Below are 24608 nucleotides of genomic sequence, written 5' to 3' on the forward strand. Positions count from 1 at the left end.
ATTGCTATTAGTATTGTCATATGAAATAAGAATCTAGCATCTTCTTTAGTTACATTAGTTTGTTTCTTAGAGTTTAAATTGTTGTGATTGTAGTCACTGATTAGTTTATTTTTCTATTATGAAAATTAAGCTGTTCGTTTTGGTACTCTTGCTGATGACCAGCAGCCGGTTGCCATCGAGTGGATTCCAACCCCCGGCGGCCCCCTGTGTGTCAGGGTAGAGCTGTGCTCCACAGGGTCTTCAGTGGCTGAGTTTTTGGAAGGAGATCACCAGGCCTTTCTTGCAAGGCGCCTCTGGGTGGACCCAAACCTCCAGCCTTTTGGTTAGCACCACCGGGGAATCTCCCGTTACCCATAGAGGAAACATAATTTATAAAGCTATATTGCTATTTCTAAATGACTCTACTTTTCTTACTGTTCTTCATCAATTGTGGCTAATCTTATTCTTGATCTGTGAATACAGTCCTGGAATTTGAAGCTAAAAATAATTTCTGTCTCAGGATCATTGATCGGGTATAGTCAAATAAGTTAAAATTTATCATTTTAGTCATTTCTTTTCCTCATTTTCTACATTATTGACACCTGTTTTCTCCCACATGCTCACAATTTCACTTTGAGCTAGTTCACCAAAGAGCCCAACATGATATTTTGTTCTGACTTTAAGAAATAAAGTGTACTTCAGTAACGGTGTATCAGAAAATACTGTTTTTGTATTTTTGACTTTTATTAACGGTATTTATAAACCAGTTTTTAACTGATTTTCAGAAATCAGAAAATTGATAAATTACCTATAATTATAATTAAATTTGCTCTGATTTCATTCCTGTTTCAGTATATAGCCCATTTTGTTCCTAAATATCTTTATCACTGTTACTTGGAGAGTGTCAGAAAGCTGTGTTACATACCTGTGGTCTAAACATTTCATATAATTTAATGACCTAAATGTGTATAATGTTTTGCAGCTCACAGGTGCTCTGGTGTATATCATCTCTGTCTTCTGTTTCTCCTCTGGCCTGTTTGCATGTCTCATGAAATTGTTTGGTTCCTTGTTGCTTAGAGTAGGAGCTTGAGAAGGATACTCCAGAATTTATCTGGGCTCTGCAATCTAGAATGTATGATTTTTCTTTTTTTAATGTTCCTATAAAAAAATTGATCTTGGATGCAAAATACTGAGGAACAAATGAATATTTCCGAAGAAGCTGGAGCACTTGAGAAGAGACTTCCGTGGAAGACTTATACCTCATTTTAGTGGAGAAAGACTGCTCCTAACATCAGGGCTGCCTGACTCTTGTCAGGCCATTCAAAGGTACTGTAGTGCAGTAGTTAAGAGCTCAGCTGCTAACCAAAAGGTCGGCAATTCAAATCCACCAGCCGCTCCTTGGAAACCCTATGGGGCAGTTCTGCTCTATCCTGTTTGGCAACGGATTTGGTATTTTCTCTTTTTTGGGGGGTTTAGAGCTGTACTCTAGAAGCTGCAGTACCCTGGGATGATTAAAAATGAACTTCAAAATATAATTTATACTTTTATCATATTATTAAATTAGTTGTATTCTGGGTTTATAAAATTTCTGGCTGTATCTTTAAACTCAAGAAGTTTTAGTCTGATTTCTATTTGATGAGCTCCCAGTTTGTAGTCCCCTGTATACCATATATCCTTTCGCTGCTCATTGTTCCCTTTGAAGACAGCGGGGGTTCCAAATTGAAACAACATTGAGAATTTGATCACAGCTTTCCACTTTATTTCTTCCTAATCTGGTTCACGTCAGGAGGTCATGTTTCATGTAATAAGACTTTTTTTTAACATAACTCAGCTATCTTTTTATTTGATTGTATTTATATCTGAAATATTTCTGAGTGTTAAAATCTTTCTCCTGGCAGGTTGAATACCTTTGCGTTTATTTCCAAAGTGGTGTACGTTTTATTTTGCCATTTTACTTAGCTTTGACGGCAGTGGGTTTTTGTTTGTTTCTCTAAAACTGGCAGGTTTCTTAAATCCTCATCCCCAGTTATTTGGTTTTAATTTAATAGAACTTGTTGATTTTTGTGGTCTTAACCTTGTTAATTTTAGCCACACATTCACAAAATTTTGGATCCAAATAAAATTGATTTTGTTTTCAAAGCCTCTTAATCCTCAATCTGTGGTGTTTTGGCAGTTCCCATAATTTCATCTTCTGTAGCTCTCCTGTGTTTAGTTGATCTTTTGATTTATAGAATCTTTAATTTTTAGAGGACATAAAAACTGGACTACACAATAATGACACTTCTAGCGGACACTGAAGATATCGCTCAAGTATTTCTAAATTTAATAAAGAAATAATAAATACCTCCTCTATGGTGTTCTTTAACCATTCAACAATTAAATAATACAAGTCATTAACATATGATATGTGACAGTATTTACATGTAACAAATGCAGGCAGTTTTAGGGAAATGCAAATCGCCTCACTTTTTCATTTGTCAATGCTATGACTTAGTTTTACCACTCACTCAAGCTTCAATACCCTTGCTCCTCAGTCAGATTCATGATTGAATCTCGCCTGTCTTTCAAGACTCAAATCAGGCTACACCTCTGCATCCCCTCCCCTGTCCCAACTTCAGAGGCTCTAACATTTGCAGAGCACAGTAATCCCTCTCTAGCTTTTACTGCTTCCACTGCTGCATCGTTTATTAATGAATTCTATTATTTAATTTATCTTAGGGGTCCTATCATCTTTCACTTAAAATTCTTGAGATAAGATTACATCTTGCCATTCTTTATATTTCCCTCGGGACCTAGCATAATACTAGTATGCACAGGGTAGGTACAGAATGGTCATTTGGTGACTGAACAAGCTGCCCACTGTGTGCCAGGTTTGTAAACAATGTGGGTGGAGCATGTGACCTAGCCAGCATTTACCTTGAGGTAATTCAACAATCCAGCACACTTTCAGAAAAGGGAATTTAAAAGGCCTCAACGCTGTCCAAATAGTTATTACAAAAGCCATATACTAAAATGTATTTGCTTTATGTATAGGATAGCCCTCTGAAACCATCACTTAGATTTTTTCTTTAGATCCTTTTTATCCTTACTTTTTTTTTTTTTTTAGACATAGTTCTATCAAAAACTGGTTATCTGGATACTTAGATGGGAGCAAAAGAGAAACTAGTATTACCCTGCAGTAAACTAAAGGCAAGGTGGCCAAATCCCACCTTTATTGCTAACTTCCTAGTAAAGACCAGCATGAATCTAGTTCCTACCTGGAAATGGATCCAGTCCTCACCTCCCCACTTCTCTATTTTAGTTGCCAGCCACTCCAGGCACTCTCTCATCCCCTGCCACCCAACCACAAGGACAGGGACCCACAAAACCCTCTGCACTTCACACAAGCTGGCCCCAAACCCGGAGTCGTCTTCTTACCCCCTCAGGATACCAGCCATAGGTTTGAGGGTTCCCAGCCCCCTAACTTCTGACCTGCTGGCTCCCTCTGCCCCTGTGGGTTCTATAATTCATTGGAACATCTCACAGAATTCTCAGAAAGGTACCTGTACTTAAAATTACCTATTCATTATAGCCAGAAAGGATACAAAAGAAGAGACACACAGGGTGGAGTTTGGGGGGCCCCCGATGCTAGGTTTCCATTGTCCCCAGGGATGCACCGCCCCCTCCAGAGCAGATTCGTTCCCCAATCCAGGAAGCCCCGAGAGCGTCTGTGTCCAGGCCTTTTTTTTGTTTTTGGCTTTATGGCATAGTCATGATTGACTGAATCATTAAATGTGCATGATTGACTAAACCATGCCCCCTCCCTTCCTGAGGCTAACTGGCCAGGTGTGGTTTTTGTGGCCCCCACTCATTTGCACATGTTTAAATGATGCTGTTTTAGAAGAAAAAGCTCCATTGCCGGGGAGTTCCAAGAGCTCCACTTCAGGAAGCAGAGAGAAAGGCCAAATCGAGCTCTTTGTATCACACGCAAAAATCAGCAATAAATGATATCAAGGTTTATATTTAGGAAAAGAAACACTTTATAAGCAAAGAAAAAGGACTCAAAAAGCATAGTAGTAATACCATTTGACATAGGTAATGTGTCTAATAACCCTAGGGCATGATTATATGGCAGTTGGTATTTATAATGAAGATCAGTCATCCAATAAATATTTAAATTATGTTTAGTATACGTCCTAAGAACATTGTGGTTGTTGTGTGCAGGGGAGCGGATTCCACATACAGCGATCCTATCTGCCAGAGCAGAACTGCCTCTAGGGTTTCCTTAGGCTATAGTATTTACAAGAGCAGATCACCAGGTCTTTTCTCCTGCCGAGCCCTTGGGTGAGTTCCAATTGCCAACCTTTCGGTTAGCGGCTGAGTGCTTAACCATTGTGACTCCAGGACTCCTAACTGAAAAACTGATCTGTTGCCATCGAGTTGATTCCGACTCATAGTGACCTTGTAGGACAGAGTAGAGCTGCCCCATAGAGTTTCCAAGGAGCAGCTGGTGGATTCAAACTGCTGACATTTTGGTTAGCAGCTGTAGCTCTTAACCACTGTGCCACCGGGGCTCCTAAAAATAAATAAATAAATAGATAAATAAATAAATAAAGGAGTGTAAAATATTTTTACAAAGATTTCTAACCTAAGTTTGTGCGTGGTTTTAAGGTTTGGCACTTATTTAGTTGCTTATTTAGAAATTACTTGTTTGAAAAAGCTAATTCTCTAATCATGCTGTACAAATGAAGATCTCTAGGTATAAAATGTAGGACAGACTAGTTTTGTTCTTTACCAAAAGCTTACTACTTCATACCTCTTTGCCTTTACTGTTACTACTTCCTTAGCCGGGACCATTCTTTCTGTTCTTGCTAGCTCACCTCTCCCCCTTGTCTTTGCGTCTTGTTTCTCCACAAGAGGGTAAGCTCCTTGAAGGCAGAAACCGTCTTACTCACCTCTGTACCTAGCACAGTACCTGGGACATAGTAGACAACCAGCGAATGTTTGTTGAATTGTTGTGCTGAGCTGATGTGCAGTAAAACACTGACGTACGTGTGGTCTTAGCTCTTCAGACTCCAGGGAGAATATCATGGCACACTAACATTTTTCTTTCTAAATTAAATATCCAAGTTATTTTTTATTATATTACTTGCTAGGGTGGTTTCCTTCTATTCCTTACAAATTTGTTTCACTGTTTAAAATTTTCCTTCTTCCTAGATGGATTAATTGCCTCAGAAGGAGCCATCAGTCCAGACTTCTTCAGTGATTTTCACATTCAGAATGGAGATGCAGCGGGGCAGCACTCATTTCCCAGCAGGTAAACTGTGTTCCAAGAAGAAGCTAATGTGCGGTGTTGGGAGGAAAACTTAATTTCCCTTGTTTTTGAAAAGGTGGAGTTCTCTTTATTCTTCATTTCTTTATCTTTTTCATTAAGAAGGAGAAAAATCTTCAATCTTTTCAAGAACAGGTGTATTGATTTTAAATTAATTTATGAAATCACGTATTCCATGTAAAGGAGAAGATCACAAATCTGAAAAAATATGCTTCACCATGTTTTTCATCAGGCTGTCTATTACAGCAGAAAAAACATTTGCCAAATTAATGAACAGATTGTTTCCTGAGGACCATCCAACATCAGTAAAGTATAATAGAAAATGAGAATATACAACATGTATTTTTAACAATTATTCAGACATTACTGTTTAAAAAGGAGCCCTGGTGGTGCAACAATTAAGCACTCAGCAGAGCAAACCCACCCAGCCGCTCCACAGGAGAAAGACCTGGCAATCTACATCCATAAAGATTACAACCGAGAAAATCCTGTGGGGCAGTTTTAACCTGTAACAATACATGAATGGAGTCGCTGTGAGTCGGAACTGACTTGACAGCACCTAAAAACAACTCTTTAAAAAGTCTTGGTGCTTTGATTAAAGACTTTTCTTCCCTACAAAGCATTCAAGTAAATTTTTTAAGGGAAAAAAAAAAATCTGACATGCCAGCATTGTTCTATAGTCACAAAAAAGCTCCTCCAGCAGATAGCTTCATTACTGGTGTCAGATTTTTAAAGTCCTGCCAGAAAGTGTAAAGAATATTTTCTCCTCATATTATTCCTCGAGGTGTAACGTTTTAATTCAGGCTGACTTGTAATTTTGTCTTAGCTAGTCCAGTGAATACAGTCGGCCCTCTGTATCCAAGGGTTCAACATCCATGATTCAACCAACTGGGAATCAAAAATATTAGGACAGAGAAAGAAAGAAGGCACTCAGGGCCTGGGGGCAAGACAGAGGGCAGCACAAGGCAAGGCAGGGTTCAGCGGAGGAACCGTATGTGGCTGTGAAGGAAGCAGCTCCCAGGGGGATGGGGCAGCCGCACCCCAACACAGTTTGGACAAGTGAAGACATGAGGAAAGGGGCCACGAGCTTATGCTGGGTGCTTCTTGGCCTGACCAAGGTCCTGGGGACCATGTTTGCGGCAGAGGTCTTGGGTCCAGGAGAGCATAAAGTTGGCAGGCCCAGGACCTAGCATTCTGTACCACGTATGTGGGGTACCCAGAGTCACCCAGGACCTCCTGCTGGAAGGAACCCTGGCACAGAGGGCACCCTGCAGCAGGAAGGCCAGATGTGGCTCTCCTTAAAAGTCACGCTTTGGTGTGGTGCTTCAGCATCTCCCTTCACCTGGCTCACTGTCACTATTCCACTTCAGAGCCAAACGCCAGTCATTCCTGTGCTGTGCAAAAAAGTTTTTTAAAGTACACCGTTTTATATAAGGAAGGTGAGCATCTGTGGATTTTGGTATCCACTGGGGTCCTAGAACCAATTCTGCCCGCCTCCCCGATACCGTGGGATGACTATAGCTATAATCTTGTTTGCCTTTCAGACAGTTGATTCTTTTCCTTTAAATTATTGATTTAATTTCTTCTTCTGAAATTCTTGTGCTTAACGTAAGCTATTTTCAGATTGAGAAGCCCTGGTGGCACAGTAGTTAAGCACTGAGCTGCTAACCGAAAGGTCGGCGGTTTAAACCCATGAGAAGCTCAGCAGGAGAAAGATGTGGCAGCCTTGGAAACCCTATGGGGCAGTTCTACTCCGTCCTCTGGGGTTGCTAAGAGTCAGAAACAACTGGATGGCAGAGGGTTTGGGTTGGTTTTGTTTGTTTGTTTGTTTTTGTTACTTTCAAATTGAGTGATTTGTTCATGTAGTATTTTTTAAATGAAAGAATACAGTTGTGGCCAGTGTTATGAAGCTTAATGATCACTTGCAATAAGCTACTTTAATCCAATAGTAATAATTATAATTGTTACCATTATTGATCATCTATTCGTAAAATCTATTTACAAATATTTATCTTACTTATTTTAACCTGCAAGGCAACATTTTAAAGCAGGTATTATTATAGCCATTTTACAGATGAAGAAATCAAGGCTCTAAAAATTTAAGTAACTGACTCACACAGGTAGAGTGGTCATGCACGAGTGTGAACTCAGGTTTATATGTCTCCAAAGCTGACGTTCTTTCCAGAACAAACACAGCGTACTATGGTAGCATTTCTTGACCTCGACCCACGTTAAGAAATACCTTTCCTGTTACAACTCACTGCACATGCATGTTTTTATACGTGTATACGTAAACAGAAACTTCTCAAAACGGTACTCACTCTTACTACCTGTGATGCCCTCTGATAGAGTCTGTTTGATCCTCTTTCTTTTTTTGAATGCAGATTGCAGCCCACTAAGTTGATTTCACAGCTCACTGATGGTTGTAACCCAGAGTTTAAAAACGTGGTAGGAAAACATGGCAGTATTCCATGAAATGAGACAACAATGCTCCTTGTATGCACTTCGGTGTTCTGTGTTACTGATTGCCATTGAGTCGGTCTGACTCATGGTAGCCTTATGTGTAGCAGAACAAAATGTCGCCTGGCCCTGCATCATGATTGTTGGTATGTTTGTGTCTTTGGTTGGTAATGCTGCGGCTATTTCATAGCGGCTTATCTTCCAGCACTATACTCTAGGACAGTATTTTGCTGTGATCCATAAGGTGTTCATTGACTAATTTTCAAAAGTAGGTCACCAAGCCTTTCTTCCTAGTCTGTCTTAGTCTAGAAGTCTGCTGAAACCTGTCCACCGTGGGTGACTTTACTGGAATTTGAAATACCAGTGGCATAGCTTACAGCATCATGGCAACACACAAGCCACCACAGTATGGCAAATGGACAGACGTGTGGTGTCTTCTGTGCCCATTACCAGGCCTTCGAACTGCTTGGTTGTAGCTCAAACCCTTGCTGAGAATTTGCATTTCTAACAAGTTCAGAGGGGATGCTAATGCTGCTGGTTAGGGACCAATTCTGAGAACCACTAGTAGAGCAGTGGTTCTCAGAATTTATTATACATAAGAGTCACCTGTGGACCTTGTTAAAATGTAGATTCTGATTCAGTATATCTGGGGTAGAAATGCATATTCTCAGCAGCAGTTCGAATTGGAATAAACCGGTTTGAAGCCCTACTCGTTACCTATTGCTTTTGAGTCTATTCCAACTCATAGCGACCCTGTAAGGACAGAGTAGAACTGTCCCATAGGGTTACCAATGCTATAAATCTTTACAGAAGCAGACTGCCACCTCTTTCTCCCATGGAGTGGCTGGTTGGTTTGAACTGCAAACCTTTTGGTTGGCAGCTGAGTGCTTTAACCACGGTGCCACCAGGGCTCCTGAAATAAATACTAGCACATTAGAAATAAAGTTTCATTGGTATACTGTATTGTAATTACAAGAAACTCCTTGCCTTAGGAAAGAAAAGCTAAACATAGTTAAATACTAGAAAGCATGTGGCTTTTGATTACTTTTGCCGCTTCTGGATATATTAACTCTAATTATTTAAATAGAGCCTGTTTAATCATTACAGCTGTATACTCCATCATGTGACAGTTTACTGTACAAATGTATTCTGAAACATAATTAGGAAAGGGAAAAATAATACGGGTATATGATCCTATCTCTCTATCTATCTGTCTATCTCGAAGAATTTTGCTGACATTAACTTCAGTTTTTCTGCCATTTTTGTTTCACCATGAGCAAAACATCATTTTTGTATCTTCTGCAAATACTGGCAATATAAAGAAAGCAGACTGCTACTAATCATGTATTATTTATTTGGAAAAAGTTTGCTTTGATTTTTTAATATAGTTATATGATTTTTAAGAAATTAAAATTTTTCTCTAAAATTGAATATACAAATTATTGATCTTATGAGCTTATTAGTTCAACAAAATCATGTCTGGTTTTCAAAAATAACCATTTTGTAAAACAATAAAAATGCCTTGAGAGACAGTTGTACTCAATGGTAAGTTATATACTGAGTCCAAAGATTTCAGGATTTTATTCTTCAATTCTGTTTTTAACTTTTTTAAAAATGACCTTGGGAAAATCCTTTTACCTCTGTATTATAAGTTACTTTTCAAGAGTAAAATATTTAAAGTAACTTATTTTACTTCCTAAAAGATATGTCACAGTAATGTTGGCTTAAAGGATTAGTTAATAAAACTTACTGTAGACTATTTTTCAAACCAAAAGAGCAACTTATTTATTACAATTGTTTTGATTTGAGAATAGTTTGCCCTTTAAAAGAAACTTCCCTGGAGAAAGTTAAGTCTTTCATCTCTTGTCTTTTGTAATTTTTCTGGCCTTAAATCACATAACCATATCGTTTTCTCTTTTTTATTTCCAGAAGAAATAATTTACAATGAATTTCCTCAATTTTCTTGTAGGTGATAGATCAAATGAAAAGGGACTCTAACTTGTACCAGCAGAGGTACAGAGTATACAGTGTAACCAAGACTCCTAATTGTTCTCCTGTTACTTTTTATTAGCCTAATCTGGAATAATTTTACGTTTTCTTTTATTCAATCATTTTTGGTTGGTTAGAATTTTCCTTTTAATAGGATTTTTATACCCTTTGAAAGGAACAAACCATAAATATTAACTGACATATTTTTTAATTCTGAAAAGATTTAAGTATTTTAAATTGCTACATAATTATTCACATATTTTTGTATGATAATTTTGCTACACAATGTCCCAGATGTGAAACTTCAAACTAGTGGCTACCTTTTCAACTCCTGATATAAAATAAGTAAATTTAAAGCTCATTGAATCAAATAAGACTGATTCAAAGCACTATTTTAAAATTTTTTCATTTTAACTGTTTTAAGTGTAAAATAGGAAGACTTTTCAAGAAATGCAAGTTCATCAAACAGAAGTTGTTGAACTTCTGTTCGTCATCTCTGCTGTGAAGATGAGAATAAACAGATTTACCAGACAGCATGAAGAATTTGGGTTAACTATGAAAGAATAGTGTCTTCATTGCTTTTAAATACTGAAAAAACTGATAGAATATTCTGTAGATGCATTTAAAAAGAGATGATTTATAAATTCTTCTGCTTCTTTATCATGTCTTTGATAAATAAAACAAAAACCCATTGCCATCGAGTTGATTCCAACTCACAGCAGCTGGTGGGTTCCAACCGCTGACCTTTTGGTTAGCAGCTGAGCACTTTAACCACTGTGCCACCAGGGCTCCTTCTTTTATAAATAAGCACTTTCAGGTTATCTGGAAGGAGAATAATAAAAGATTAATGTATAAAATGTGAATTTCTATCATTATTTTTAATGATTTTCATGCAGTAGAATACAAGGTGAAACATGGAACAGAATGTGTCGGTGCCAAGGGGCGTACTTCTCAGCTACTCCAGATGACTGGGAGCCCTGGTGGCACGGAGCTTGAGAGCTGCAGCTACTAATCAAACGGTTGGCGGTTTGAGTCCACCAGCCGCTCCTTAGGAAGCCTAGGGCAGTTCTACTCTGTCCTGTCGGGTCACTGTGAGTTGGAATCGACTCGATGGCAGCGGGTTTGGTTTTGGGTTTTGGTACTCAGGACTTTGTTGTTTTTTAACGTTTCAGTTTGAGTGGTTCATGTGAAGTAGATGACCCCAAGCCCCTGCAGGGTAAAGAATAAATTACTAGTTTGTACAACCATGAGTTTTTATTTTAATTGTCCACAGAAAAATTCTTCTTTTTCTTTCTAAAGAGACAAAGTTCAATAATAGGACAAATCTTAAAATGGGGAAACTAAGCCAGCTTTAGAAAACTGTTTAAACAGTTCAATTTGTTTTTTTGTTTTTTCTTAAAATCCAAGTCAGGGGTCCTTCTCAGTCTGAATGCCTGCATTTTTGTAATACAGCAGGGCAGTTTAATTGGAAACAGTGAAACCGTTAAACTCATCCATCCCATTCTACAAGTGAGGCTGGGTGTTTGATAAAATGGATGCTGGCAGTTGGACAGCGAATCCTGGGCTGTAGACATGTGTCACTATCGTTTTGAACTTCTTGGCGCCAGGATTTCCCGACATTTAGAGCTAATGCAAAATGCATTAGCGCTTGAAGGCATTAGCTATGGAGTTGCCAATCCCAGGGCGGCAGATGCAAACCTTCCCTCCCCTCCCCAAATCTGAATTGGTGTTAGAAAGTGAAGTGGAACTTGCTATTGAAGCTAATTTAAAATAATGGGAGCAAGGCTAGCGTTTTTCCCCCCTATATACCATATATCCACACCATATTTTTGGCCTTTTTTTATTATAACTCTTACTTTTCAAGACTAACAAGAACCTCATGTTAAGAGTATTTTTAAACTGCTTCCAGGTTTTACAAATGAGTTTTTGTTGCAGTAAAAATGGACCATATTTCTTTATAGGAATCCAGTTTTCATAAACGGGGAAAATGCAGAAACTGCTTAGGTTTCCTCAAGTCTTTGAAAAATGTTTTTCAGAGGGCCTGCAGTTCTTCGCGGTTGGCACAGTGATGTCATTTACTGACCATTTCACTGGGGTCAGAGATGAACTAGATTTGCGCATTTTCTGAACCATCTGAGTCCGATACTTTAATTTTCTTTCTGTGTGTGTTATAGCCTGACTCTTTTATTTATTTTTTATTTCTTAGAATAATATTAACATTTTGCATATTATACATATTATATATTACACATATAGACCTTTTATTCTGGTCTCTCTAATTTACTTTATTTCAAACATTAAATCACAGTTATACATTTAGAAATCATACTGAATAGAACTCACAGATTATTTCCTTGAAATATAAGAAATAGCCTTTTTCCAAATTCTTAATTGTGTGATTTTTTTCCCTAAGACTAGGACTCAACATGTGAAACTTAGACTTATTGCTTTAACTATAAGGCCATCTGAATTATGCTCAGCTGTTTTTACTCAGTTTTTTCACTTGAGAAAAGTAACTTCAAAATTATGTACTATCTGCCTGAGAGATATCCTGTGGTGCGTATAGAACTGTGTATTGTGGAAGTTATTCAGAGGAGAAATTCAATTATTCTCCGTGTTCACAACCCTTAAAATTTATTCGAGAGAGAAATGCTTTTATATTGAAAGTAACTACACCTACAAAGTCCCTTGTCAGTTTTTAATTAATAACCCAAACTCTTCCATTTGTTCTGAAATTTAAGTTTTAATGACCTCCCTTTTACTGTGGCAGAGGTATAGAAATTATATGGAAGGATCAAATGAAAACAAAAAGAACCTCCCAGAACCGTTTCCTTTGATAAATATTGAGACCAGTTGCCCATTTTTTCGCAACATTGCAAAGACTAAAGTAATTGGTACTTACGAAATATTTTGAAGATAATCATTAACGAGAACCCTGCTTTATTTAGTGTGTTATAAAATTTTTATCATACATTATCACAGGTGAGGAGTGAGCTTCTTGACTCAAGTGGACACATGAGACTATGTGGGCAGCTCCTGTCTGGAGGGGAGATGGCTGAATGGACACAGAAATACAGGGTGGAGAGAAGGAGTGTGCTGTCACATTAGGGAGAGAGCAACTAGGAGTATATAAAAAAAAAAAATATATAGCAAGGTGTATATAAATTTTTGTATGAGAGATTGACTTCAGTCGTAAACTTAAAGAACAATAAAAATTAAAAAAAAAGTTATCATGACCTTTTCGTTATTTATGAAGTTGTTTTCCTCTGACTTTTTCTCAGAGGAGAGCATGCTTCATGAAGTCTTTAAAAAGAACTCCTGATGTTAGTAATTTTTCCAGACATGGTGATTACAAAACAAGGTACCCAGATACCATTTGCCAAAGTTTTTTTTTAATGCTAATACCAACACATAGGAGTAAAGAAGCATTCTGATAAGCCTCTGATGGGCATGTAAATTGATGAAACCTTGGTGGAATGCATTTGGTAATATAAAACAAAAGTCTTAAATTGTTCACTTCCTTTAACTCAGTTACTTCACTTCTAAGAATTTATCCTTATGAAGTAATCAAAGGTAAAGAGTGGGTGAATAAATCTGTATGTGAAAGAAAATAGCCACACTGAGTATACTGAGGTGCGTCCGTGGCATTGTGGAGTGAGCATTGAGCACACTGAGGTGCGTGCGTGGCGTTGTGGAGTGAGCACTGAGCACACTGAGGTGCGTGCGTGGCGTTGTGGAGTGAGCACTGAGCACACTGAGGTGCGTGCGTGGCGTTGTGGAGTGAGCACTGAGCACACTGAGGTGCGTGCGTGGCGTTGTGGAGTGAGCACTGAGCACACGGAGGTGCGTGCGTGGCGTTGTGGAGTGAGCACTGAGCACACGGAGGTGCGTGCGTGGCGTTGTGGAGTGAGCACTGAGCACACGGAGGTGCGTGCGTGGCGTTGTGGAGTGAGCACTGAGCACACGGAGGTGCGTGCGTGGCGTTGTGGAGTGAGCACTGAGCACACGGAGGCGCGTGCGTGGCGTTGTGGAGTGAGCACTGAGCACACGGAGGCGCGTGCGTGGCGTTGTGGAGTGAGCACTGAGCACACGGAGGTGCGTGCGTGGCGTTGTGGAGTGAGCACTGAGCACACGGAGGTGCGTGCGTGGCGTTGTGGAGTGAGCACTGAGCACACGGAGGCGCGTGCGTGGCGTTGTGGAGTGAGCACTGAGCACACGGAGGCGCGTCCGTGGCGTTGTGGAGTGAGCACTGAGCACACGGAGGCGCGTGTGTGGCGTTGTGGAGTGAGCACTGAGCACACGGAGGCGCGTGCGTGGCGTTGTGGAGTGAGCACTGAGCACACTGAGGCGCGTCCGTGGCGTTGTGGAGTGAGCACTGAGCACACTGAGGCGCGTCCGTGGCGTTGTGGAGTGAGCACTGAGCACACTGAGGCGCGTCCGTGGCGTTGGGGAGTGAGCACTGAGCACACTGAGGCGCGTCCGTGGCGTTGGGGAGTGAGCACTGAGCACACTGAGGCGCGTCCGTGGCGTTGGGGAGTGAGCACTGAGCACACTGAGGCGCGTCCGTGGCGTTGTGGAGTGAGCACTGAGCACACTGAGGCGCGTCCGTGGCGTTGTGGAGTGAGCACTGAGCACACTGAGGCGCGTGCGTGGCGTTGTGGAGTGAGCACTGAGCACACTGAGGCGCGTGCGTGGCGTTGTGGAGTGAGCACTGAGCACACTGAGGCGCGTGCGTGGCGTTGTGGAGTGAGCACTGAGCACACTGAGGTGCGTCCGTGGCGTTGTGGAGTGAGCACTGAGCACACTGAGGTGCGTCCGTGGCGTTGTGGAGTGAGCATTGTTTTCACTTTGTACCACAAGGTTCGTCTGCATATTAGATTCCATTGAACAGGTGTTCTGTTTTAAGTAAACCCAGTATATGAAGGTCAGAATAGGTAGAAATGGATATATTTAGCAATAGGATTCTCCTTACATAAAATTCTTCCCTTTTTTTAAAGGTTAACCACGGAGACCTTTTAATTTACTTCCTTATTTATAATTCCTTTTTTAATATAAAAAATGCATATTCACCTATGATGTTTTGGTAGCATAAACTTTGGTAACCACTCCCATATCTATAATTCTAATAATTAAAAATAGTATGATTAGGGATATTTAGTTATTCCATTTATATTCATTTGCATATATTATAACAGGTTTGGTCATTTAATATTTAAAGGTATTTTCATTTTAGGATTAGCCTGTTATTAAACAGTGTATAATATTAAAAACAACTTACTGAGAGCCTTGTATACATTATACATTTTGCTTACTCTTTGTTTTTGGCATGTACATTTACATAGGTCCCTAATACTTGTTCTTATCTGTATCTAGGTTGGGATATTTGCAAGAGTTGTTTCTCAGTTTACATAGAATTTTGTTAAGTCATAATTAAAACACATACAGTAGAGCCCTTTATAGCAACAGTGAAGTTGGGTGACAGGACAGTATCCTGTTTACTTTTTAAAGGTTACTCTGTTTTACAGTGTATGATTTCAGTCTGTGCAAATTTCTATTATAATTGTATTAAGTTATCCAAATGACACTATTTTTAATATGTATACACATATATTTCAAGCCTAGTGATAAATGCTGTACCAAGGTATAATTGCAAAACCAATAGAAATAATTTTAAGTTCTTCTACCTTTATCAGTATTAACCAAACAAATGTGTGGTAATATTTCTTGAAATGAATAAAACCGTTCATAAGAAATAATACTATGTGACGGGTAAAATTATACCTAAGGGAAAAAAGTAGCCTTTTTACTCTTCCACTGTGGAATGGTGAAGGCAGGAGAAGAAGAGTGGCAGTAGATAGGTAACACAGTTCTGGTGAGAAAGTCACACCAGTGCAAATCCGTGCTTTCACACTCGGGGACTCTTGCTCTAACGCCGCCCTTACGTTAGATCTCCTTTTTCTTTTTTAATACTCCCATAGCAATTCTGTAAGTTACTTTTTTATTTAAGAAGATGGAATGTTTTAGGAGCTTTCTAAATGTTTCAAAGAATAAAATCTAAGTATACAAAGGCTAATAATTTGCACTTATGTAGCATTTTACCAGTTTATGAATATATCTTCATGTATCTCATTGATCATCAACAAGTCTGTGAGGCAGATAGGGTAAAAAGTACTTTTGTCCCTATTTTAACAGACGTGGAAATTAAGGCACAAAGATTTTTAAGAGACTAAGCCAAAACCACATAGCTAATAAATAGTAAAGCCTTTAAACTTGGCAAGAGCCAACACTCCTACACTCTACTGTTATACCATACAGCCTGCAAATGACAGGCACATCTATTAGTCTGTCCATGAACTCTGCTTTATAAAGTTCAGAGTAGTCATTATTAAAATTCAGAATAAGATGTTCAGGCTTTGTTGCACAAAACAACATATTTTAATCTGTTTTGGTTTAATATGTTTGACATGGCTTATTGCAATTTAGTACTTCAGATTTGCTTGGAGACAAGTTGCTGAAAGTTTACTAACACACTGTGTAGTTAGTTCGCCACAGTTAATTCTCTTACACAGTTTACTGCTGGTAGACGCCATAGCGTCGGCTGCAACTTATGGCGCCCGTCTGTATAACAGAAGGAAGCTAAATTCTCTGCAGATTAAATCCAGTTGTATAAAAAATGAGGATGAAGTTAGATTAGCCTCAGTCTAGAAGTGTTGCAGGTCTTGTGCAAATCATTTGTTTATTTAATTAACCAATCTTAGTTCTCGAGTGCGTGATCCATTGTTTTATGCCTGTAAATGAAGCTTCACGGCCTTATTATCAGCTAGTCTTATTTGTCTTATTTGTTTAGGCTTTTTATAGAGCTGACTTCTCTCCAGCCTTTAAAGGCAAGGAAATTCAGATCCATTGCTTGGACACTAATGATTTGCATTTCCCAAGGAGAACTGAATTAAAGTTTTATTAGTAAATTGGGCCTATAACCTTTAAGGCCAGATTTTATTAGATTATCACACATCAGCATTAGCAAATTGTAAACTTTACTGAAATACAGGAATACAAGCCAAAAACCAAGGCTTAGAATCCTGGAAACTTTGGAAGATGTTTCAGCCTACAGAAATTATGCTCCTGACTTGGAAAAATGTTTAAAGTGAGTTACTTCCCTTTGAAAATGTAGAAGCAAGAGAGGAGCCACCATCATCGAGACTGTTAATCGTCAGTCTGGTGATCAGAGCAGAATTCTTGGAGGCATGCATATTAGCTGTACGTAGAAGCCCAAGGGTGCTCTCAGAGGAAACCGGACTTACTGTCGCTTCATTAGGAATTTCATTAAGGATAAGAAATTCAGCAGAACTAAGTCTGTAAATAAAAAACAATCTGAATATGACCAGATCCTACTAAAATGTTAACACATCAATTATGGCGTAGCTTTGTACTTTTTTTTTGTAGTAGAAGAATAGACATGGGAGTTAATCCAATCATGACTGGTAGGTTAATTATGTCATCATCATTTTTTTGTGTATTAATAGCAATTTTGTTGGCTGTAAAGATATGTAAAAATCAGTTATATATTTAAACGGAAAAAAAGTAGAATGTCCTTCAGCAAAGGTAACTGCTCTTATGACCTGTTTGACCTCTTATTCCCCCCCCCCAAAAATAATTATGAGACCTATTTTAAGGTAATAGGACACAAATTGCTATTACAAAGGCTTACTTATTCATATTTAATAAAAGCAACAAAATGCTATGCAGTTTGGTTGATAAGCACCACCACGTTCAAAAAAAAAAAAAAAAGTGGGAAAGTGTATCATCCCTATTTCCTCTAAGTCTGGATTCAGTGATACTGAGTTTACGCCTAAACCAAGGATATTTTCTAATGTAAGTTTGATTTATTAGGCCATCTGTGTTTCTATTGACGTAACAATGTAAATTAAGTATTATAGCAGTTTTCTTACATTAGAAAAATTAAAGACTCAAATATAAAAAAAAAAAAAATGAGAAAGCTGAAACCTAGGGTCCCTAGGTTTCTAAATGTAATATTAACTTCTGTGTTGCCCGTAGTCCTTCCAGATGTGCTGTTAGAAATAGCTCACTCCTCAGATATGAGCCAGATGGGCTCTGTAAACTGATTTACACTTATTTTCAATAGAAATTATACAGAATACCGATGAATTATTAAGTAAATGTATATTGCCAAATAAATCTAAGAGCAAAATATTAAGCTGTAGCAAATGAGAAAGGAATGTGAAAATGAAGACCTGCCTGCTTTAATGAGTTTAGTGGTTACCTTCTCAGTTTCAACCAAGAGAAAAGTTTTATTTTTTTGTTGTTGAGTATAAAAAAAAGAAAAGAAAGTCTATAAAACTGCTTAAAGAAGTATCTAAGACAAAAAAACAAGGAAATATAATGTTCTAAACTCAGTTGGTCCAAACCACTTGAGCTGCTGTGACAGCTCATAAAACTGAGAGTAGTTTTTAACTGGGCTCTGTTTTACATTGCCAAAGGGAATTTTCCTTGCAGGAAGTAGCCAGAGGGTTTATTTAGTTTCCAATCCATGGCTTTGATCTCTCTGTACTGTCATGTCTCAAGTTACACAGCCCTTTTTCACTGCAGTAAATCTGCAACAGTTAATGAGAATAAAATTTCCTCCTCCTTTCTGATCACAGGCTGTTAAAGGCCAAGCTGCAGCCAACTGTGCATTTGCAGAATTTCAGCTACAATATGTGAAAACACTGCAATCAGTTAATCTTGTTGTCTCTGTAATTCCTTTTATTGAGCTTTCTTCCTTTTTAAGTGGTCTGTTTTATCAAGTCAGGTGGTTGCAAGGCCAAACCTGTAATAAAGATTCAGAATATTAATAAACTGAGAAAGAGGGGTGTGTGTGTGTGTGTGTGTGTGTGTGTACATGCCTGTGTATACTGTGTGTGTACATGCCTGTGTATACTGTGTGTGTGTGTACATGCCTGTGTATACTGTGTGTGTACATGCCTGTGTATACTGTGTGTGTGTACATGCCTGTGTATACTGTGCGTGTGCGTACATGCCTGTGTATACTGTGCGTGTGCGTACATGCCTGTGTATACTGTGCGTGTGCGTACATGCCTGTGTATACTGTGCGTGTGCGTACATGCCTGTGTATACTGTGCGTGTGCGTACATGCCTGTGTATACTGTGCGTGTGCGTACATGCCTGTGTATACTGTGCGTGTGCGTACATGCCTGTGTATACTGTGCGTGTGCGTACATGCCTGTGTATACTGTGCGTGTGCGTACATGCCTGTGTATACTGTGCGTGTGCGTACATGCCTGTGTATACTGTGCGTGTGCGTACATGCCTGTGTATACTGTGCGTGTGCGTACATGCCTGTGTATACTGTGTGTGTGCGTACATGCCTGTGTATACTGTGTGTGTGTACATGCCTGTGTATACTGTGTGTGTGTGTGTACATGCCTGTGTATACTGTGTGTGTGTACATGCCTGTGTATACTGTGTGTGTGTGTACATGCTTGTGTATACTGTGTGTGTGTACATGCCTGTGTATACTGTGTGTGTGTACATGCCTGTGTATACTGTGTACTACTATTAAGATTTACATTGGGTCCAGACCAAGCCTTTCTTTGCCCTCAGATAAACTGGTTTATTTTCTTGGGTTACATTGTATAATCAGTTTCGATATAAATTTGCGTGTAATGAGTTTATTAAAGAAGTCAGAACATTATTTTTCACTTTTGATTGCATAGAATATACCATCGTATTTAAGGGATTTCAAAAACTGATCTTGACATTATAAAAGCTAGTCTGAAAATAAAAATAGCATTGTTAGAGACATCCATTGAGCCATCATTTTTATCAAATGGTTCCTTACACATAATGGAATATTATCTGTTGAATAAATCAATGGAATTTCAAAATCACATTTACTAAACAAGCTGAATTTTATACATTATAGTAAAGTACAGTAAAATCTCATTTATTTTCTTTTTTACTGAAATTTGAAACGTCTCAATGGAGGCATTGATTATTCAGTTAGTATATGTTGTTTTTGATTTACTTGGAAACCCTGGTGGCGTAGTGGTTAAGTGCTATGGCTGCTAACCAAAGGGTCGGCAGTTCAAATCCGCCAGGCGCTCCTTGGAAACTCTGTGGGGCAGTTCTCTGTCCCACAGGGTCGCTATGAGTCGGAATCGACTCGACAGCACTGGGTTTGGTTTGGTTTTGATTATACCTTTTATCTTTCTTTTACAATGTCTTATTTTGGCACGTGGAACTTAACTTCTTATCTTGGTTGGTCAAGAAATTCACCCTCAGAAGGCCATTTTAGATGCTATCTATTGATAAATTTATATTTTTATTAATATATATGTTTATATATATCGTATTTCCATATATATGTATATAATATTAATAAAAATGGTAAAATAAAATATGTAAAGGAAATCAGCTCCTATTTTCTCACCATGGAAGTCACAGTTACTGTCATGGCCATTTGATTTAACAGAATAATTTCCATTCTCATAAGAATCAAAATGTTGGAATAAGTCAACAATGTATAATATGATTCATTGATTTAGATGACTGTCATAAAAACAGTAGCTAAAATGTACTGTCAACTCCAAAGAATGTTTCTAAATTGAGGACAGAAAAAACAAGAGATAATAAAATAGAGGATCCACTTTTAGGAAAGTGCCAGTTGTTGTTGTCATTGTTAAGTGCCATCAAGTTGGTTCTAACCCATAGCGACCCCATGTACAACAGAATGAAACACTGCCTCATCCTGTGTCATCCTCACAATCGTTGTTATGCTTCAGCCCATGGTTGCAGCCACTGTGTCAATCCATCTCATTGAGGGTCTTGCTCTTTTTGGCTGACCCTCTACCAAGCATGATATCCTTCTCCAGGGACTGATCCCTCCTGATAACATATCCAAATTATCTGAGAGTCTCACCATCTTTGCTCCTAAGGAGTATTCTGGCTGTACTTCTTCTAAGACAGGTTTGTTCATTCTTCTGTCCCTGGTATATTCAATATTCTTTGCCATCACCATAATTTAAAAGGCATCAGTTCTTCTTCAGTCTTCTTTATTCATTGTCCAGCTTTCACATATGTATGAGGCAATTGAAAACACCATGGCTTGGGTCAGGCACACCTTAGTCTTCAAGGTGACATCTTTGCTTTTCAACACTTTAAAGAGGTCTTTTGCAGCAGATTTGCCCAATGCAATGCGTCGTTCGATTCCCTGACCGCTGCTTCCGTGGGTGTTGATTGTGATCCACCTAGAATGAAATCCTTGATAACGTCAATCTTTTCTCTGTTTATCATGTTGTTCGTTAGTCCAGTAAGAAAGAGAAGTGGTTTGAAATTTTCAAAAGAGAGAGCGAAGTACATGTCAACCCTAGGCCCTTTCAAAAGGTAATTGTTATAATGTAGAAAAGTTGAACTTTAAAATTATAGCTTATATTCATAGAATTATTTTGTTTTCAAAGAAGCCGTTCTGTGTCTAATTACACTATCACACCATAGTTCGTATATGAAAATAAAACAATATTTTAAATGAGAATCTCAGGGCCCGTTCTGTACTTCCTTTGTTTTTCTCTGTGTTTAAATCTGCATCAGATCATTAGTTCATAATCCACCCAAAATTCTGGACTCAAAAGTCCACAGAAAATTTCTGTATAAAATGAACATTTTGTTTGGTTTTCAGTTTTCTTGTTCTAAAAAAACAACTGAAACTGCTTGAAAGAGTTTGTTTCTAGAGCATGAACAGTCCAGTTCAGTTCCCCCCCACTTAAGAATTTTTATACAAATTGTTCTGTGGTTACAATTTCCACAACGTCTCAGCGCTCTCATTATTTCCATTCTGTGTGTTCTGTTTCCATTGATCTAGCTTTCCGCCCTCTCCTTTCCTTCTCGTCTTTGCTTTCGAGTACCTGTAGACTGTTTGGTCTCATGTAGTTGATTGTTTTAGGGAGCACATTACTCAAACAGGTGTTACAAGCCAATCTGTTACTTTGTTGAAAGGTGACCTCCAGAAATAGCTTTAGTTTCAAGTTCAAAGGGTATCTTAGGGCAATAGCCTTGGTCCTCTAATCTCTGTCGGCCCAGTAGGCCTGGCCATTTTTAGGAATTTGAATTTTGTTCTATGCATTTCTCCCATTCTATCTGGGACCTTCTATTGTCCCCTTGGTCACAAGGGTCAGTAGTGGTAACCAGGCTCCAGTTGTGTTTTAAATGAAATTACTGGGTAGGAGTAGAAGCAATGCAGGATTCAGTGCCATACAGAATTAACCTGTATTCTAATTCTATTATTTGAAACATTATTCTCTAAAATGGTTTCAAATCTGTATACAATCTAAGACATGTTGATTAATAATAGATGGAATTTTTTTTAAATATATTTACTGAGTGCCAGGAAGTATGCTAATTGCTATTCTTTACAAAGCTTATCTAATTTAATCTTCACAACAGATCATGGCAGGAGACATTGAGAAAACTGACGCTTGCCCGTGGTTATAAAGCAGGATTTCTTCCCACCACCCAGGCTATAAACTACTCTTGTTTTTACCCACCTTTTTTTTTTAACTTATATAACCTTCTGTTAAAATGGAAGAAATGTCCTTTTCTCAAACAAAATCCATTCAGTCCATTTGTGCTCTGGACCCATTTCTTGCTTTCTCAGGGACTTCTTTCTTGTCATCACTCTTTTCCCTTCTACTGAATAATTCCTGTGAGCATATAAACATAATTCGGAATCTCCGAAGTTAAACTCTCTTTGACTCCACTTCACATTCCACCTACTGCCCCATTTCTCACTTTCCTTCATCCAAAACTTCCCAAAAGACTCCCATTCAACCTTCCACTTCTGCAGTCTTGTCAAAATCACCAGTTTCCATATTGCCAAATCTAATGAACCTCTCAATTTTAACTTCTAGCAGTATTTGACACAGTTGTCCAGACTGCTTTCTGAAACTCCCTTCTCTCAGCTCTCAAGGCACCCACTGTTCTTATTTTCCTCCTAAGCCCTTCTCCATTCATTCTCAGTCTTCTTTGCTGGCTAGTCCTCCCCCTCTGCACCTTTAAATGCTGGTCATTTCAGCACCTTGGCCCTGTTCCCTATCCATGCCCTGTTTTGGGGGCCCTCTTCTCTAACTATACTCACTGTCTGGAGGATTTGGTCCAGATCCCGTGACTATAAATGCTATCTGTAAGCTTGTGTTTTTACCTAAGACCTCTCCTGTGAACACCATTCTTCTTCCTCCCTCTATTTGACATATACAATTGAATGTTTATTAAAATTATCAAATTTAACTTTTGATTTCCTATACACAAACAGGTTCCTCCTCTAGTCTTCTATCTCAGTATAGATCACCACCATCCATCCATTTGTTCAAGCCATAAATTTTGGAGTCTTTTGTGAGCTCTCCCTTTTTCTCATCATATCCTCCTTCTTCCTAGTGCAAAACATCTGCAAGTCTTGTCATTTTCATTTCCAAATCTGAATTTGAGACAATTTCTATATCTCAGATGTGTATATTTCCATTTTCACTGCCAGTACCCTAGTCCAATCTACCATCATCTAGCACCTAAATCACATCAGTAGCCTCCTAATTAATTTCCCTGCTTCTGATCGTACCTTCCCCCTCAGTCTGGTTTTTTTTTTTTCTTTCCCACAGCCATCCTGATCTTCTTAAAGTGTAACTCAAGTCATGTCTCCTAGCGGCTCTCAGTGCCTTCCCATGCTCCTGTAATCTAATACAGATTCCTTACCACAGTTTATACAGCCCTTTGTTATCTCACTCTTCCTTATTTATCCAGCCTCATCTCCTACAAATTTCCCAGTTACTCACTAATTCCACCCACTCTGGGCTTCCTTCTCTTCTTCAGACTTGCACTAAGTTCTTCATTTCCTTTGTAGTTAACTTGAATGTTCTTTCCCTGACTCTGAATAACTGGCCTCTTATTTTTCAATTCAGCTCAAATATTACTGCATCAGAGAGTTTTCCTACAAATACTATCAAAGAAACCTCTTCTTCCCCATCCTTCAGCTACTGTCTCATTACAGCAACCTATTCATTTATGTTTTTGGTTCACTTACTTGTTTGCCTTCTTCCACAAGAATATAGCCTCTGAAAGGACAAAAACTTTGACTGTCTTATTCATAGTTGTATCCATAGTGCCTAGCACAGAGCAGATTCTCAGTGGATCTTTGGTTTAATAAGTGAATTCTAAAAGCCACAGCAGTATTCAGGCACAGAAATATCTTAGTCCATTCCCTGTGCTTTATTTTAGTTTTAACTGTTTTTTTTACAATTTCTTAATTTTGTAGTTAGTCTTTACTATTTCATTATCACTCTTTCAAATGTACAATGCATATCATTTATTAAATATATAATCAAGACAGTTTTATATATATAAATGTGTGTGTGTACGTGTGCATGTATATACATATAAAGAGAAGGCGAGAGAGAAGGAGATGAGTCTTACTAAGCTCTGTGAACCCAAGATTAAATACGTTAAAATACAGTGTCCTACAGTTGCCTTACAGCTGTCTAGAGTATAATTATATTGACTTTGAAGTTCTTAACAAGCTCATATTATAAATTGTTGGTAGGAACCTCTGCTGTATGGAAAATGTTTAATAATCTCGGTAAGATAAAAACTGTGTTTTCTATTGGTGTATTTTATATAAATGAAGGTGCTTAGCTTTGTAGTTAAGATCAGTTAAGAAGTTCTTGGTGTACATGTATTACACTACCACATATCTAACTGAATACACTGAGAAGTACTCATTTATACAGAATGTAAGCTATCTCTATCACAGAAAAAATTTTATTTATTTCCAAAGTAAACCCTTATAATATCCCAGTATTACAAGTCA

At 38.5% G+C, this 24608-nt stretch overlaps 1 protein-coding gene and 1 long non-coding RNA gene across 4 annotated transcripts in view; both read left to right on the forward strand.

The window, feature by feature from the left end:
• KIFAP3 (kinesin associated protein 3) overlaps positions 1-24608 on the forward strand; it is a 267451-nt gene that overhangs the window by 211991 nt on the left and 30852 nt on the right. For all 3 annotated transcript variants that reach the window (XM_049881269.1, XM_049881271.1, XM_049881270.1), the window contains exon 19: positions 5176-5275. In XM_049881269.1, the coding sequence (XP_049737226.1) occupies positions 5176-5275 (100 nt within the window). The remainder of the gene's footprint in view (positions 1-5175; positions 5276-24608) is intronic.
• LOC126073976 (uncharacterized) lies at positions 12042-14796 on the forward strand. The gene is made up of 3 exons (XR_007516895.1): positions 12042-13708; positions 13793-13876; positions 14507-14796. It is a non-coding gene; the product is annotated as an uncharacterized LOC126073976 (long non-coding RNA).

This window comes from Elephas maximus, chromosome 3 (assembly GCF_024166365.1).
Source record: "Elephas maximus indicus isolate mEleMax1 chromosome 3, mEleMax1 primary haplotype, whole genome shotgun sequence".
NCBI classification, from domain to species: Eukaryota; Metazoa; Chordata; class Mammalia; order Proboscidea; family Elephantidae; genus Elephas; species Elephas maximus.